The 13436-nt window shown below is 36.8% G+C and overlaps 2 protein-coding genes across 2 annotated transcripts; one reads left to right on the plus strand and one right to left on the minus strand.

Moving 5' to 3' along the window:
* The first annotated feature begins 5646 nt into the window (after positions 1–5646).
* On the plus strand, positions 5647–9160 carry nkap (NFKB activating protein). The gene is made up of 8 exons (XM_062425513.1): positions 5647–6162; positions 6966–7046; positions 7142–7203; positions 7295–7390; positions 7483–7525; positions 7602–7802; positions 8325–8474; positions 8712–9160. The coding sequence occupies exons 1-8, from the start codon at positions 5774–5776 to the stop codon at positions 8884–8886; spliced, it is 1197 nt and encodes a 398-aa protein (XP_062281497.1). The 5' UTR covers positions 5647–5773; the 3' UTR covers positions 8887–9160.
* A 1299-nt stretch (positions 9161–10459) lies between these two features.
* On the minus strand, positions 10460–12584 carry ndufa1 (NADH:ubiquinone oxidoreductase subunit A1). The gene is made up of 3 exons (XM_062425710.1): positions 12356–12584; positions 12148–12237; positions 10460–10609 (listed from the first exon to the last, which is right to left on the minus strand). Exons 1-3 carry the CDS (start codon positions 12455–12457, stop codon positions 10589–10591), a joined length of 213 nt encoding a protein of 70 aa, XP_062281694.1. The 5' UTR covers positions 12458–12584; the 3' UTR covers positions 10460–10588.
* Between the last annotated feature and the right edge of the window lie 852 nt (positions 12585–13436).

A 13436-nucleotide genomic window follows, 5' to 3' on the forward strand; every position in this document is an offset into this window, starting at 1 on the left:
TGTCATAATATAGTAAACAGCAAATATATCGTAATTTAATGTGTTGTTTCTGTTTTTGCAGAAAGCTCAAACAAGAAGAAAGAGGTCATCACAATTTCACTTTGAAAAAGGTCTGCAACTTTTTTTTCTCTTTACTAATATCACAGTGTCAGTAAGTATTCAAAGCTTCTGTCTTGTGGTTGTGTGTGGCTGTATTTTAGCCATCCAGATTTCACTGCAGGTCTGCAACACATTGCTATTAGAAATAGTTTTTTATGTTGTTGTTTATGCTATGAATGTCAACTCTGGCCATAGCATTGCTTTGTAACACTGGTTGACTCATATGGTGCATAAATGACATTTGACAAAAGTTATTGTCACCATGCTGCTCTAAATCAGCAGGCTGATTACAATATGTTCAAACATCCATTATCTGCCCTCAGAGCCCCATGAAATGTATACATTTAGAGACAGTAAATAATAGGGTCTGAGCAGGCAATGGGTACAAATGTAGATTACAAAGTTAACTTTCAGGTACTCCAGTGTGTAACTAAGAGTTAACAGCCATGTGAGACTATACTTAGGAAGATAATTGCTTTGAGCTAAATGGTGAAATCAGCACACTAACGTTCTTATGTCCATGCTAACATGCTGATGTTATGCAGGTATAATGTTATTGTGACAATCTTATTTTAGTGTGTTAACATTTTCTAATTTGCTATAAACAAACGCTGATGGAAATGTCATTAATGTCACAAGATATTTAGCTAATCATTTAGTAAAGATATTAGACAAACTGAAATTTTGTTGAGAGAAGAGAGGTTTAAAGTAACTACAACGTTTTTCCAGTCCATCTTAATGAATGTTTTTCCCAAATTGCATGGCAATAGTTGTCAAGACTTTTCAGTTAAAACTACAAATGCCAACCTCGGTAACACTAGTGTAAAGGTCTGTAGACCATGAACATCTTAATAATTCATGGCAGTCCATCCAGTAGTTATGAAATATTTCAGTCTGGATCAAAGTGATGACCCACTATCAAAACAACACTGTCTCCCGTCAAATCATACTACTACCATGGCTAAAAGTAATGTTTATACTGTACTACAAAGTTACTATCAACATTAATCTTTTATTTATCCCACCTTTTCTTCACTAGGGAATCATGAGGATCCAGTCTGTCTGTCTGCTGCTGGTGCTGCTCTCTGCCACTGAGCTGTCTCTGGGTTTGGACATCAAAGATCGATACGAGAAATTCATGAACCAGCATATTAATGGGCGTATGGATGTCAAAAAGTGTAATGCTGAGATGCAAAAAATTAATAAATACTTGAACCAGAATGAGTGCAAGCCAAAAAACACCTTCATCAAAGCTAGCATTGAAAAAGTCAAATCTGTCTGTCAGAATAAAGGAAAGCCATATGAAAACATGATGGTGAGCACTGAACTTTATGATATTGTTGTCTGTACCTACCTTAAACAAAAAGCCAAACACCGAAAATGTCAGTATGAGGGTATTAAATTGAAACGGAAAATAGTCATCGCATGTGAAAGCTTTCCTGTACACTATGATGGAAACATAAAGATAACTGACTCTCAAGAAGACGGCTTGAGAGATGACTGAACAGCTGATGTGTATTGCAATTGCTTATCAAATAAAATTAATTGAAGAGCTTTTTGTGTCTATTTTATTATGCAGTGAGGTGGATAGCATTTGAAATGATTTTTAATTGGAATAGAATGAGCAGTCTGTGATTGTAAGTTTCAGAAAAACTCATATGCCTTGAGGTGAGATTGTTTGTCAACTGCAGTTTCCAAAATCAAGAAATGGTGCATATATTAGATGGTGCTCTGAAAAATACATAATGTTATCCACTCCGAAAAATCTATCTATCATCTATCTTCACAATAAACATATAATTTGTGAAACCTGAGGGAAAAACTCAACTAAATCTGCTCTGGATTCAAGCATAGAAACACTGCAAGACTACATGGTTCTGGGTCAGAGGGGTACTACCAAAAACATGCAGCCACCCCTCAGTGGTCCTCACAGAGTTCTATAGGAGGCATTTTTGTACATCAACGAAGAGGGTTTGACATAAATGCTGCAAAGACTCTGCCTCAGTATAGCACTGTTCATCTTCATTTTTACAAAGAATATACAGTTTCTGTACATTTGACCACAACAGCCAACAACTAACAGATATTTAGATTTTCCTGTACTCAAATCAAACATAAGCACAAATTGAATGCCCCTCAGTTTGTGCATTAAAATACTGTCAGTATCATTTAATTTCATTAAAATTAACAAAAGATTTAACAATATATCTATAATGATGAAAATATGTCTATTGTCAGTCTTTCTAGTGTACAGCACTGTGCAAAAGTGATCTGCCTAACAGCCTGGGAAAGAAGTAAAGTCACATGCAGCAGTCACACTGACACAAAAGCTGTGGCTGAATAAACCAACACTGACCAAGACTTATTACTCAGAAAAGGTGGGAACAGTTTTTCACAGGATGTAGAACATTAGACATTTAAACATTTAGAGAGTTTTAAATGATCAAACGAGCCCCTCTGTTGCTGTTTCATGCCTCCACAGCAGGCAAGGGGGTTCTGTACTTTTTTGGTCCACTTAGGCGACATGATGCTACATGCATCACTTGAGGCCCTATACTGAAGTAGACCCTGTCCATCTGAATGATGTTTGTTCTCCACCCAAGGTTTTGGACTGCCTGTGTTCTGGTCTATTTGTGTGGGTCCGGTCCCTCTTGTGGTATAAAACATAAATAATACCATAAAAAACTAAAATACATATTTTTCTAATTTGCAAACAAATACAACAACAGAGGAGTTTCCCTAATTAAGCTTTCCTGGTCCAGAAAGTCACTTCTCTTCTAGTGATTCAAATGGCATGAGTGTGCCATAAGAGTTGTTTATTCAGTTGCCAGTCTGCTATTTATAAAGCTGTCACCAGTAAAATCATACATTTGTGCACAACTCTTCTCACCTATCTTCCCTCCCTCCTTCTTCTCAGACCACAGTGTGACCCCTCTGGTTTTAATGATCTAATAAGCAGCAACACAGAGCCATAAGGACGCTTTGCTCTTACACACGCTTCATTGATAGTCACACAAACACACATACGCAGTCGCAGACACTCCGGGAGATTGTATCTCATTTGCAGGCGTGAGGGAGCAGCTATCAATAGCCCCGTTTCCACTGCAGGAACATATGCAGGAGTTGGGATGTCTGCACATATTAAAAGTCACATTCAAAGTTCACATGAATCTAAATACAGGAGGAGTTACATTTCTGGTGCAGTGGCAAATATGTTGCAGATGCTTATATTCCAACATCCAGATGCAGTTGATATTTTCCCTGTAATTAAAGTGGAAAAAATAACACCCCTGTCATACCTGTTTGTTAGATTTTAACTATGCATATTTTTTTTAAAGATAAGTAGGTGTTTACGTGCAGAAAACACAGCTGTTTAGTGAGAGGATTTACTTCAGAGTTGAGTTTTGAAAACTCAGAAAGATCTCAGACATTTGATCTGACTTTAGTTCTTCATTCAGAAGTTGATCTTATGACTCGTGTATCGCTCTCTCTGATACACACAAAAATTGAGGATAACCTACTCTGTTGACCTACTTAAAGGTTATTTCATCATTGTTGGCGTTGAGACATGAAGCATTATTAAAATGCTAAAAGTTGTATTTTATTGTATCAAATATGTGAAGTAAAGTTATTATATTCATTGTGCAGGGAGTGTAATGCATCAAGTCATATTGGGTGAAATCAGCATTTTTGTAGAGATTTTTGTTAGTTTCATTTAAATTTGTAGCTGCTGTGAAGAACTTTCACTGTTGAAAAGTTTTATGGCGCCATCTTGTGACAAAATACATGACTGCACCGGAGAAACTGAAGACTTTTAAGTGTTAAATGTATTCAGAGAAAAACTGTATATTTCTGTTATTTATAATATAAATGACTAATGTGTCTGTGATTGTAGTCCACATTGTTTCTGACATGAGAATTGAGGTTTGATGATTTTCCTTCTCACATCTGTGATGACTGAACTTTGACCTCATGTGAAGAAGAGGATGATCTGCATGACTTCCCAGAGCCGGGTTTGATGTTTTCAAAAGTCTAAAACTCTGACAGTCATTTACAATTATATAAAACAAAGCAAATCCTAACATTGAAGAAGTCACCAAATATTTGGAATAGTTTCCCTTATAAATGACTTAAAAGTAAACAAACACAAACTAATTTATAAAATGTCAGATTTTTGCCAATTGATCCATCAAACAAGTAACTGTTTAATCATATAATGAAATTAAACATTGTTAAACTGTTTTATAACTAATATTAACTCTAATTAGTGTATCTTTTATTTTCTGATTGCAGTCATTTAATATACCCAAGAATTGAGTTTAAAGGAGAATACTGATGGTTTTCTAATTACATTTTGCAAATCATGCTGGTCTATTTAATATTTTGTTTCAATTTGTTCCAGGCAGCCATTTGGTCCACATCCATTTCTGTACAACATGAAAATCCATCAGCAGACTCTTTAAACTTGCTAGAATGATCTAATCCATCCATAATGCCTACATACACGCAACACTGAGCATCTTTGCCACTGCATCAGTAAATGCTTTAAAGAAACATAACTCCTCGTGTATTTAGATTTATGTGAACTTCGAATGTGTCTTTTAAAACATGTATCTGAGGCTCTGCTGGTGTGGTTGTGAGCTTTGGGACAGTTTGTCAAAGTTTTAGTTAATCGCAAACTGCTAAATAAAATGTGTATTAATGGCCAAGGGCACAGCATGGATTTGGAAATGTAAAGCAACATGATGTATAGCTCAGGAGGTTAGAGAAAACATGTACGTATGCTAAAACCCATTAAAACATAAATAAAGGCCTTTAAATTGTGACCAACAGCGCCCCCTGTTGGACACACATGCAAGTATAAGAAAAGGAGCTGATCTCTCATTAAGCACTTTGATCATTTAATCATTAATAATTATGTCTAAAAACGGACACAAAATGATCAATAACATTTTCCATTAACTTGTGGGAAGTCATCCTGATGTCACACACTGATGCTGCATTCATCAGAGGACAAATAGTTTGGCTTTTAGCGCTGTAACAAACTAAACACTGGGCTTTTTTATTAACTGGAAACTGATGTGTGGAGAATGAAATAGCTCTATCAGTGAAAGCAGGGCCAGTAGCATTTAAACGTCTTGTTATATTAAGGTTTTCTTTACACAAGTGAATCAGGTTCTGGACAGTTGGGTATGTGTACAGTGTGTCTCCTTATTTCTGTGAAATTTAATAATATAACTAAATGAATCATATTTTGGTAAGGGAGGAATTACAATCAAAGTAAGCAACAATATTTACATTTCTTAGATAAATATTTTCAAAATCTTATATTGTTTTTCAAAAAAGTTCAAAAAAATAATGTGATATCATGAAGGAACAGATCAAATATTTTAACGACATTTGTGAGTAAAAAAAATATAACCATTGTAATTATCTATATTATCTAAGTATTTATTTATTGACAGGCTAAACGTTCCTGCCACATACACAAGCGGAACCATGTGTATTACCGGTTAAAGAGGACCGGGTTGGTTTAGTAGACGGACTCGTCAGTACTTCCTGTTATTGGACGCGCTGCTAACGTAGAAACATGTTGTGATAGTTTGTTAACTTCACTTTAAATTCACTTTAACTTCAGACTTTATTTATTTATTCGTGTGTTGTCGGTAACGATATGCCTCTGTCGGACCGGTCCAGCTCAGACGGCGGCGGGCCGACTCGCAGTCCTCGGGCCCGGAGGCCGCGGACCCGCAGCCGCAGCGACAGCCGGGACAAGAGCCTCTCCCCGGACAGCTTCGGACCAAAGCTGCCGAAGCCCCGCAACCGGGAGCGGGAGCGAGAGGAGCGGGAGCACCGGTTCCGAGAGGCGAGGAACATCAGACGGATCCGCATCGGAAGCCCACACCGGAGCCGCTCCCGATCCAGAGACCGACACAACAATAACAACAACAGCAGCAACTGGTCCGAGCAGCGGGAGCCGGTCGGGAATCGCCGGGATGAGTACTACTACGAGCAGCAGAGAGACGACGCTCAGCGGCAGAGACAGGAGGCTTTTATCGCCAGGTAAACAAACACACGGAATATTTGGTCGATTAATCGATAAAGGGATAATCTAGTTAAAGGCTGACTCCACATGAGGACGGTTAAAACAGTGTGGGGGCAAATAGGGAACCGAGGGCCAAATTTGAGCCTGATGTCATCCATAAAAAGGGAAACTTCAGCTCTCGTTTAGAGATATTAGATATTATTACAGGGCCTGTAATATAAATGTTTGGCCCTAAATGAGAGCTGAAGTTTTCCTTTTTATAGATGGCACCAGGCTCAGATGTGGCCCTCGCTGCTCTTTGCCCTCCCACTATTTTAACATATAAAAAGATATAGATATAAAAGATCTATAAAAAGGAAATCTTCAGCTACTGTAGTTTTATGAAGAGTCACGTGAAGACCTGATGTCATCTATAAAAAGGAAAACTCAAACCCAAATATTTATATTACAGGGTTAGGGTTAGACACACAGGATTAAAGAAACAAGAGAGTATTCACATTTAAGAAGCTGTTGACATTTTCTCTTAAAAAAAACATTTAATAGATTATTAAAATAGTTGATGATTAATTTTCTGAACAACTTATCAATTTCATATTTTGTTTACTTGAATGAGCTCATTTTCTTTTCTTTTCTATATGAACTAGATGACTTGAAGTGTCTGTCAGTAGAAAGAGCAGCTGCTGAACATCCACATACAAAAATCTAAATGCTGTTTCAAATATTTGAGTTAAACACAAACTACAAAGTCTAGTTTTTAAACACCATTCATTAGAATCTGTAATATGCTCACAGTACATTTGTGTGTGTGTGTGTGTTACAGGCGCCTGCAAGAGCGAGAGAGGATCGGTGAGTTAGGCTGTCCTGAAGTGTGGGGATATTCACCGCGAGTAAAGGAACCAGAGTAAGTCCAAAAACTCTCCTTTACATGTTTTCCAACATTTTCCCTGCAGAATTGAACTTCCAGAAGTTGACGTTTCACCTCTTTGTCTCCACCAGCTCTGATGAATTCACTCCTGTAGAAGACGAGAAAAACAGCAGCTCAGACTCAAACTCAGAAGGTGAGGCGCACACAGTGTATGTACATGGATACATTTACTGTGACACCATGTATCGTTTGAATTTACATCATATCCTGTCTGTCATTTGTAGGAGAAAAGAAGAAGAAAAAAAAGAAGAAAAAGAAATCCAAGAAAAAAAAGAACAAGAAGCATTCAGAAGACAGCGAGCTGGAATCAGAGTCAGATGGTAAAATGTATTCAAAGCAAGCTCAATAAAGTTATTTTCATCCGTTTTATATATTATGTTTGTTTATTAAATATCATGTTTGTGTCTTTCAGAGGAAGAAGTGAAGAAGAAGAAAAAGAAAAAGAAGAGCAAAAAGTAAAGTTTAAACATGGGTTTTCACATTTTCCACACAGAACGGGACGTGATGAATAACCAGATGTTTTCCTCTCAGGTCGAAGAAGTCCAAGAAGAAGAAGGCGAAGAAGAGCCGTAAGGAGTCGAGTGACTCCAGCAGTGAAGAGTCTGAGGAAGAGGAGGAGGAGGAAGAGGATCCTAGCAGCGTGTTGTGGGTGGAGAAAACCTGCATTGATGATCACCTGGTGGGACCTGAAGCTCCGCTCACCCATATGTCCCAGGACGACAGGCCTCTGGAGTGAGTTTATCTGTCATTTCAGTCACATGACTAGTGCGTTTGTCTGGAGCTGCACAATTTATTACAGTTTTGAAATTTAAATATATTTAAAATCAAAGCTTCGAAAGATGAAAAGCATCCCCCCCAGAGCCCAAGGTGAATCTTCAAATGTCAAATACTCACATTGGAGAAGCTGGAATTTTTTTCCCTCATAAAATGACTCAAAATGCTTAATTGATGATCAAATAGTTTGGGATTAATGTAATAACTGTTGACATCTGCATACAAACAAAAGTTTAGGTGAAAATAGTTGCAGTCCAGTAGTTTCCACAATCTGTATTTATGTCACATAAAATCACAAACAAACTGAGACCAGTCTAATCAAAACTTTACATACAGTAGTGTCCAAAAGTCTGAGACCGCTTTCTTCTTCAAGTGCAGTCCCACAGTTGTTCAGTTTCTCGTTTAAAAGTCATTTCAACCTCTATTGTTTTAAATTTGACTTGTTTATTAATATGTGATTTTTTTTTCTCCCCCCTCAAGCTTTGGTCACGCTCTGTTGCCAGGTGAAGGTGCGGCCATGGCTGAGTACGTGAAAGCAGGCAAACGTATCCCGAGAAGAGGAGAGATCGGTCTCACCAGTGACGAGATCGCAAACTTCGAGAAGTCTGGTTATGTGATGAGCGGCAGCAGGTGCGAAATGTTCAAAATACAACAAAAAACTCACCTGGATATGAGTTACACAGCAGCAGTTTTCATGTTTATACATATCACTTTTATCTCATATTATGTTTGAATGTTTGCTAATGCCATACAGCCAAATATTTATTTCAGTAGCTATTTACAATGTTACACAATTAAAATAAATGTCAAGTACAAACGAACGTCTGTACTTCCTGTGACTCTGATGGCTTTACTGTGACCCTGCAGACATCGTCGTATGGAGGCCGTGCGTCTGAGAAAGGAAAACCAGATCTACAGCGCGGATGAAAAGAGAGCGCTGGCCTCCTTCAACCAGGAGGAGAGGAGGAAGAGGGAGAGCAAGATCCTGTCCAGCTTCAGGGAAATGGTGTACAGAAAAACCAAAGGCAAGGAGGAGAAGTGAACCTCACATCCAGTTTTCACTCATTATCCCGTCAGACACCTTTACTCTTTTTTTGGGACCCGGGGTGTTTTATTTTGTTCAATTTTAGAGTAATGTGCAGCGAGCAGGGAGGATTTTTATATTCTAATTGTAAAGAAATGTGTAAAGATGAGACTTAAAAGTTTTGTTTTGCTTCATTATAACTCACTGAAACTAGTATTTTTTCATGGTTAATCCTCTGGTAAATTTTTACATGTATTCCTGAACGGAATGCTTAATAAATTTTGTTGTTTGTTGAAAAGTTGTCTTGTAGTTTTTCCTTCTTTAAAGTCGACTATATTCACATGCAGTCTGTTAGATCCTTAAGTGTCCACTTACGACCTGTTATCACAAAGCACAACAAATGTATGCTTTGTGTTTTCTCTGATCAGTTTAACATATTTAAAGGATTTTGCGCGCTCTGAAAAGCGCTCTATAAATAAAACCTATTATATTATTGGAGTCATTTTCAGATTTTAAGTTTTTTCTATTTAATCCAAATATTCACGAGCTAAAAAGCAAAAATTGAAGATCGTTTTGAAAAAAAAAAAATTTTGTGAAACATGGCTTCCTTTCTGCTTCACAATCTTGTTAACAGGTTTAGGAAGTTTACTTTGTAAATGTAATAGATTACAGATTACAATTTAAAATGTAATGAATAATGTAACTATTTCAATTACTTAGGACATTACTATATGAACTCATTAGTTCATGTAGATTTTGGAATATAAAATAATGATATTTTATGAAAAAAGTAAAAAGTCAGTCATGGGCTTATTTGGTACTGTGACGTCATTTAAGGTCGCATAATGATTTATTTACAAAATATTAAAAAATATTGTTTCGAAGCTACTAGTTATACTGTTAATAAGCAGTAGCCAGATGGGGGTTTATTACCTTATTGACAGTGAAATGAAATCCTCAGTCAACTTTGACAAAGAGCTCCTCATGTGAAAGCAACAAGCCTCACAGATCTTTCTAATCTACACACTCAGCCAGCAGCTTCTAGTTTTATTACAGGAGTGTCTACCAAACAGAGACAACAGGCTTTTACCACATCTTTCCTCTGAGTTTGCATCAGTAACATTTAGGCTTTAATAATTATTTCAGAGTTGTAACCATTTAGTTTACATTTGTTACTTCCAGGCTTAAAAGGGAGTGATAAGAGTTGAATAACAGGAATTCTCTGTGTCCACCTCACTTGGCTTGACCTGGTGTTTATTGGTAAAAATCAAGTGTGTTTCTTGTTCCAGTAACTCAATTGATAATGTGATATTTTGGGTATGACTGTATTACAACTGGAAATGGGTTTCTGGTTACAAAAAAGCTTTGATCCAAGAAGATATCACACTGACCGAATCTCAAATATCTAGTTTCACTAAATATGTATTCATGTATTTCCATATTACTGCATTATAGTATAACCTGTACAAGACTCGTCACATCTATAAACTCCACACCATGTTAACAACTGTAAAGCATTTATTTCATTTTAATCCTAACCTTTTGTCTGTTGCTGCAGGAATTTAATATACGAATCAATCAGCCACACACGTTTCCCAGTATGGAACGATTTAATTGATCACAACTGCCTCAAAAGACTGAAAAAACAAAGCCGACAGTTAAATATAATCTTTCAATGTACAACAAAGAACTTTCTTCTCATGGTCTTCTGTCCTCATCGTCAGTGGATGTTCTCAAGTCCCTGAAGAAGAAAAAGAGATCAAAACTTCAGTATTTACAGTACTAATTATTTATGAACAGGGTTAGGCTGACCTTTTACAGGGTTTAAGTTTGATAGATTTTTTGGTCTCCATTACACATTTATTCCACAAAAGAGCACAGACAAATGTATTTTCAAAAGTAAAAGTAAAAATATCCCACTCATCACAAATCTACAGAGTCCCCAAAACCCATAAGATAATATTCTGTGAAAAATATCACCCCTTCATAACATCAGGGGTTGTGTACTTATTTTTACAGTTCGGAAAAAATAATTACTTTAAGGCATCCCTCTCAAAAAAAGTGTCTTGCAAGTATGTTAAAAAAAAAAAAAGTGGAATTGTTATTATTAATAGTATTAGTGAAAATCTACAAGCTTTATGAAGGTGGAATTTATGGCATGGCTGTTGTATAGCTAGACAGATTGACAGAACAATCAATAGCTTTATTAACCCCTAAGGGAAATTTAAGTGTTACCAAACTGTTGACTAAACTAAAAGAGTGAGTAGTCCCCCCCACCACTGGTAAGGGTTAGGGTCAAACCATGCAAGTTAGATGGGGTAAGAGTATAACTGCGCCCTTTTAGTGACCAATGGGGTCCGACAAGGTGGAATTTTGTCACCTGTTGTATACAATATGTACATGGATGGTCTTTCTAAAAAGCTAAAAGAGTGTAAGACTGGAGCCCTGTATAGTGGGGTGTCTTATTAATAATCTAGTGTATGCCGATGATTTAGTTGTCCTATCTCTTTATAGTGCTGGATTACAACAACTACAATCCTAAAAAGAGTATTGTCATGATTGTTAAAGCCAAGGAGGATGAGAAGCAAAATTCTCTTTTTCTTTTGGCAGATCAAGTGCTAAATGTAGTAGGCAGAGTAAAATATTTGGGTCACATAATCAGGAATGATCTATGTGATGATGATGATGTGCAGCGTCAATGTTGCAAGCTAATATACTGGTTAACATGTATATGGATTATTTAAAGACAGCTCTTTTTAAAGCATAATGTAATCATAAAAAACTTCAGGTGGCTTTTAACTATGCATTCAGAATCGTGCTTAAGCTTCCAACATGGACGAGTGCTAATCATATGTTTGTAGGTCCAAGAAACATAAGCAATTAAAAGCTAGATAACTAAATCTAATAACTAAATAGATTAAGTAAAATAAACTAGATATATACACTAAGTTTTTGTTGACATTATCAGAAAAGTGATTATTCTATTTAATGTTTATTACTGAGGTCATAGTGGGTGATGATGGTGTACTGGGGTGCATTACATTGAAAAGTTCTCCTCATATGGTGTTTGTAATATTTTGTCCACCCCATTAACTTACATAAAGGGGTGGACAAAATATTAGAAACGCCATTCAATATAATGCACCCCAGTACACTACCAGCACCACCTCAATAATGACATCTGAACATGTATAAGCTTCTTTAAGGTGTCATTTATAGCAGAGCTGTGAATGTTTTGGTGCAGGTGATGATGTTAATATTTAAACATCAGAGTCTCACCTTGGTGACATAGTGCTCTCCTGTTCCTGACAGCCGCTCGTCTCTGGCTATCATGTACCAGTGCCACGGGACCCGGGCGACCCTCTTCTCCTGCAGAGGGGTGAAAAAAGGGGGGGGGCTTTTACTCAGATAAATAAAGTTAATACAACCAGCAGCACATTCATAGCTGCTCTTGTGCCACATTAGCAGGCAGAAGCTTTCTCCTCACCTTCCCGTTGTTCATTAACTTGTGGATCTGCGAGGTGGCGACGCCGGGGATGATCAGACACGCCGTCATGATGGCGAAACCGGGCAAGATCTCATACCACATGATTCAGAGTTTAACTGTCAGGCGATTTAAAAAACACTCTGATCACAAACAAGCTGCTCTGACACAACCCCAAAGGTTTATTTTGCTAAGGGGCTAACAAAATGTCGACCGTCCTGATGACCTATGATCGGCCAGCGGAAGAGGAAACACAACTCCTGGAAGGGTTTCACAATAAAAGCATCACCTCTTTAAAGTCACCGTTCACAATAAAAATACAGTTATTGTTATTTTACACTCAAATGTTTCAACTTGAAATAGTTTTCTAAATTATTTATTAGATTAGATTAGATTAGATTAACTTAAGAAGGTGCAGCTGCACATATACAACAATACATAATAAGCACAGAAAAACAAAACATACACAACAACACAAAGTCACAAAAAGTGCTTCAAAATGCTTCAAAGTGTTGCATATTGCACAGAATAATAGTGCACAAGATCATGTGACGTACAGCACAAGAAAGGAACAGAGTAAAAACAATAAAATGGATAAAACTATATGACAATCTAAGAGCAGGGGGTAATAAGTACTAGTTAAAATGAGCAATAATGAACAATAACATTGCTTCTCCAGTTAAATAAACAGATAATGCCTGATTTATATGACACATGTTCACAGGAAAAGTCAGGATCACTTAAATGTGTCACATATCAGTGATAATAGTGACAAAAATAAATGCAGTTACAGTTACAGAAACAAAATGTGTAATTCAATTACAGTTACCAAAGGGGGTTACATCCGAAGTCAGACCTTTAAGATTTTGCTCAGGAGGAGGGGTTTTTTTTCCTAATTTTTTTGAATATTAATCATGCTACTGATTACATATATTGCTTGTTTTAATTCTTTGAAAACAATTATTTGTTATATATTTTGTAAATAAAGCATGACTTATTTGGAGCACACATGGGCTTAAATGCTGTCACAAGACTTTTGCCTTTTTTCATAAAATATCTTTATTTTATATTCCCAAATCTACAT

This window comes from Scomber scombrus, chromosome 9 (assembly GCF_963691925.1).
Source record: "Scomber scombrus chromosome 9, fScoSco1.1, whole genome shotgun sequence".
Taxonomy (NCBI): Eukaryota; Metazoa; Chordata; class Actinopteri; order Scombriformes; family Scombridae; genus Scomber; species Scomber scombrus.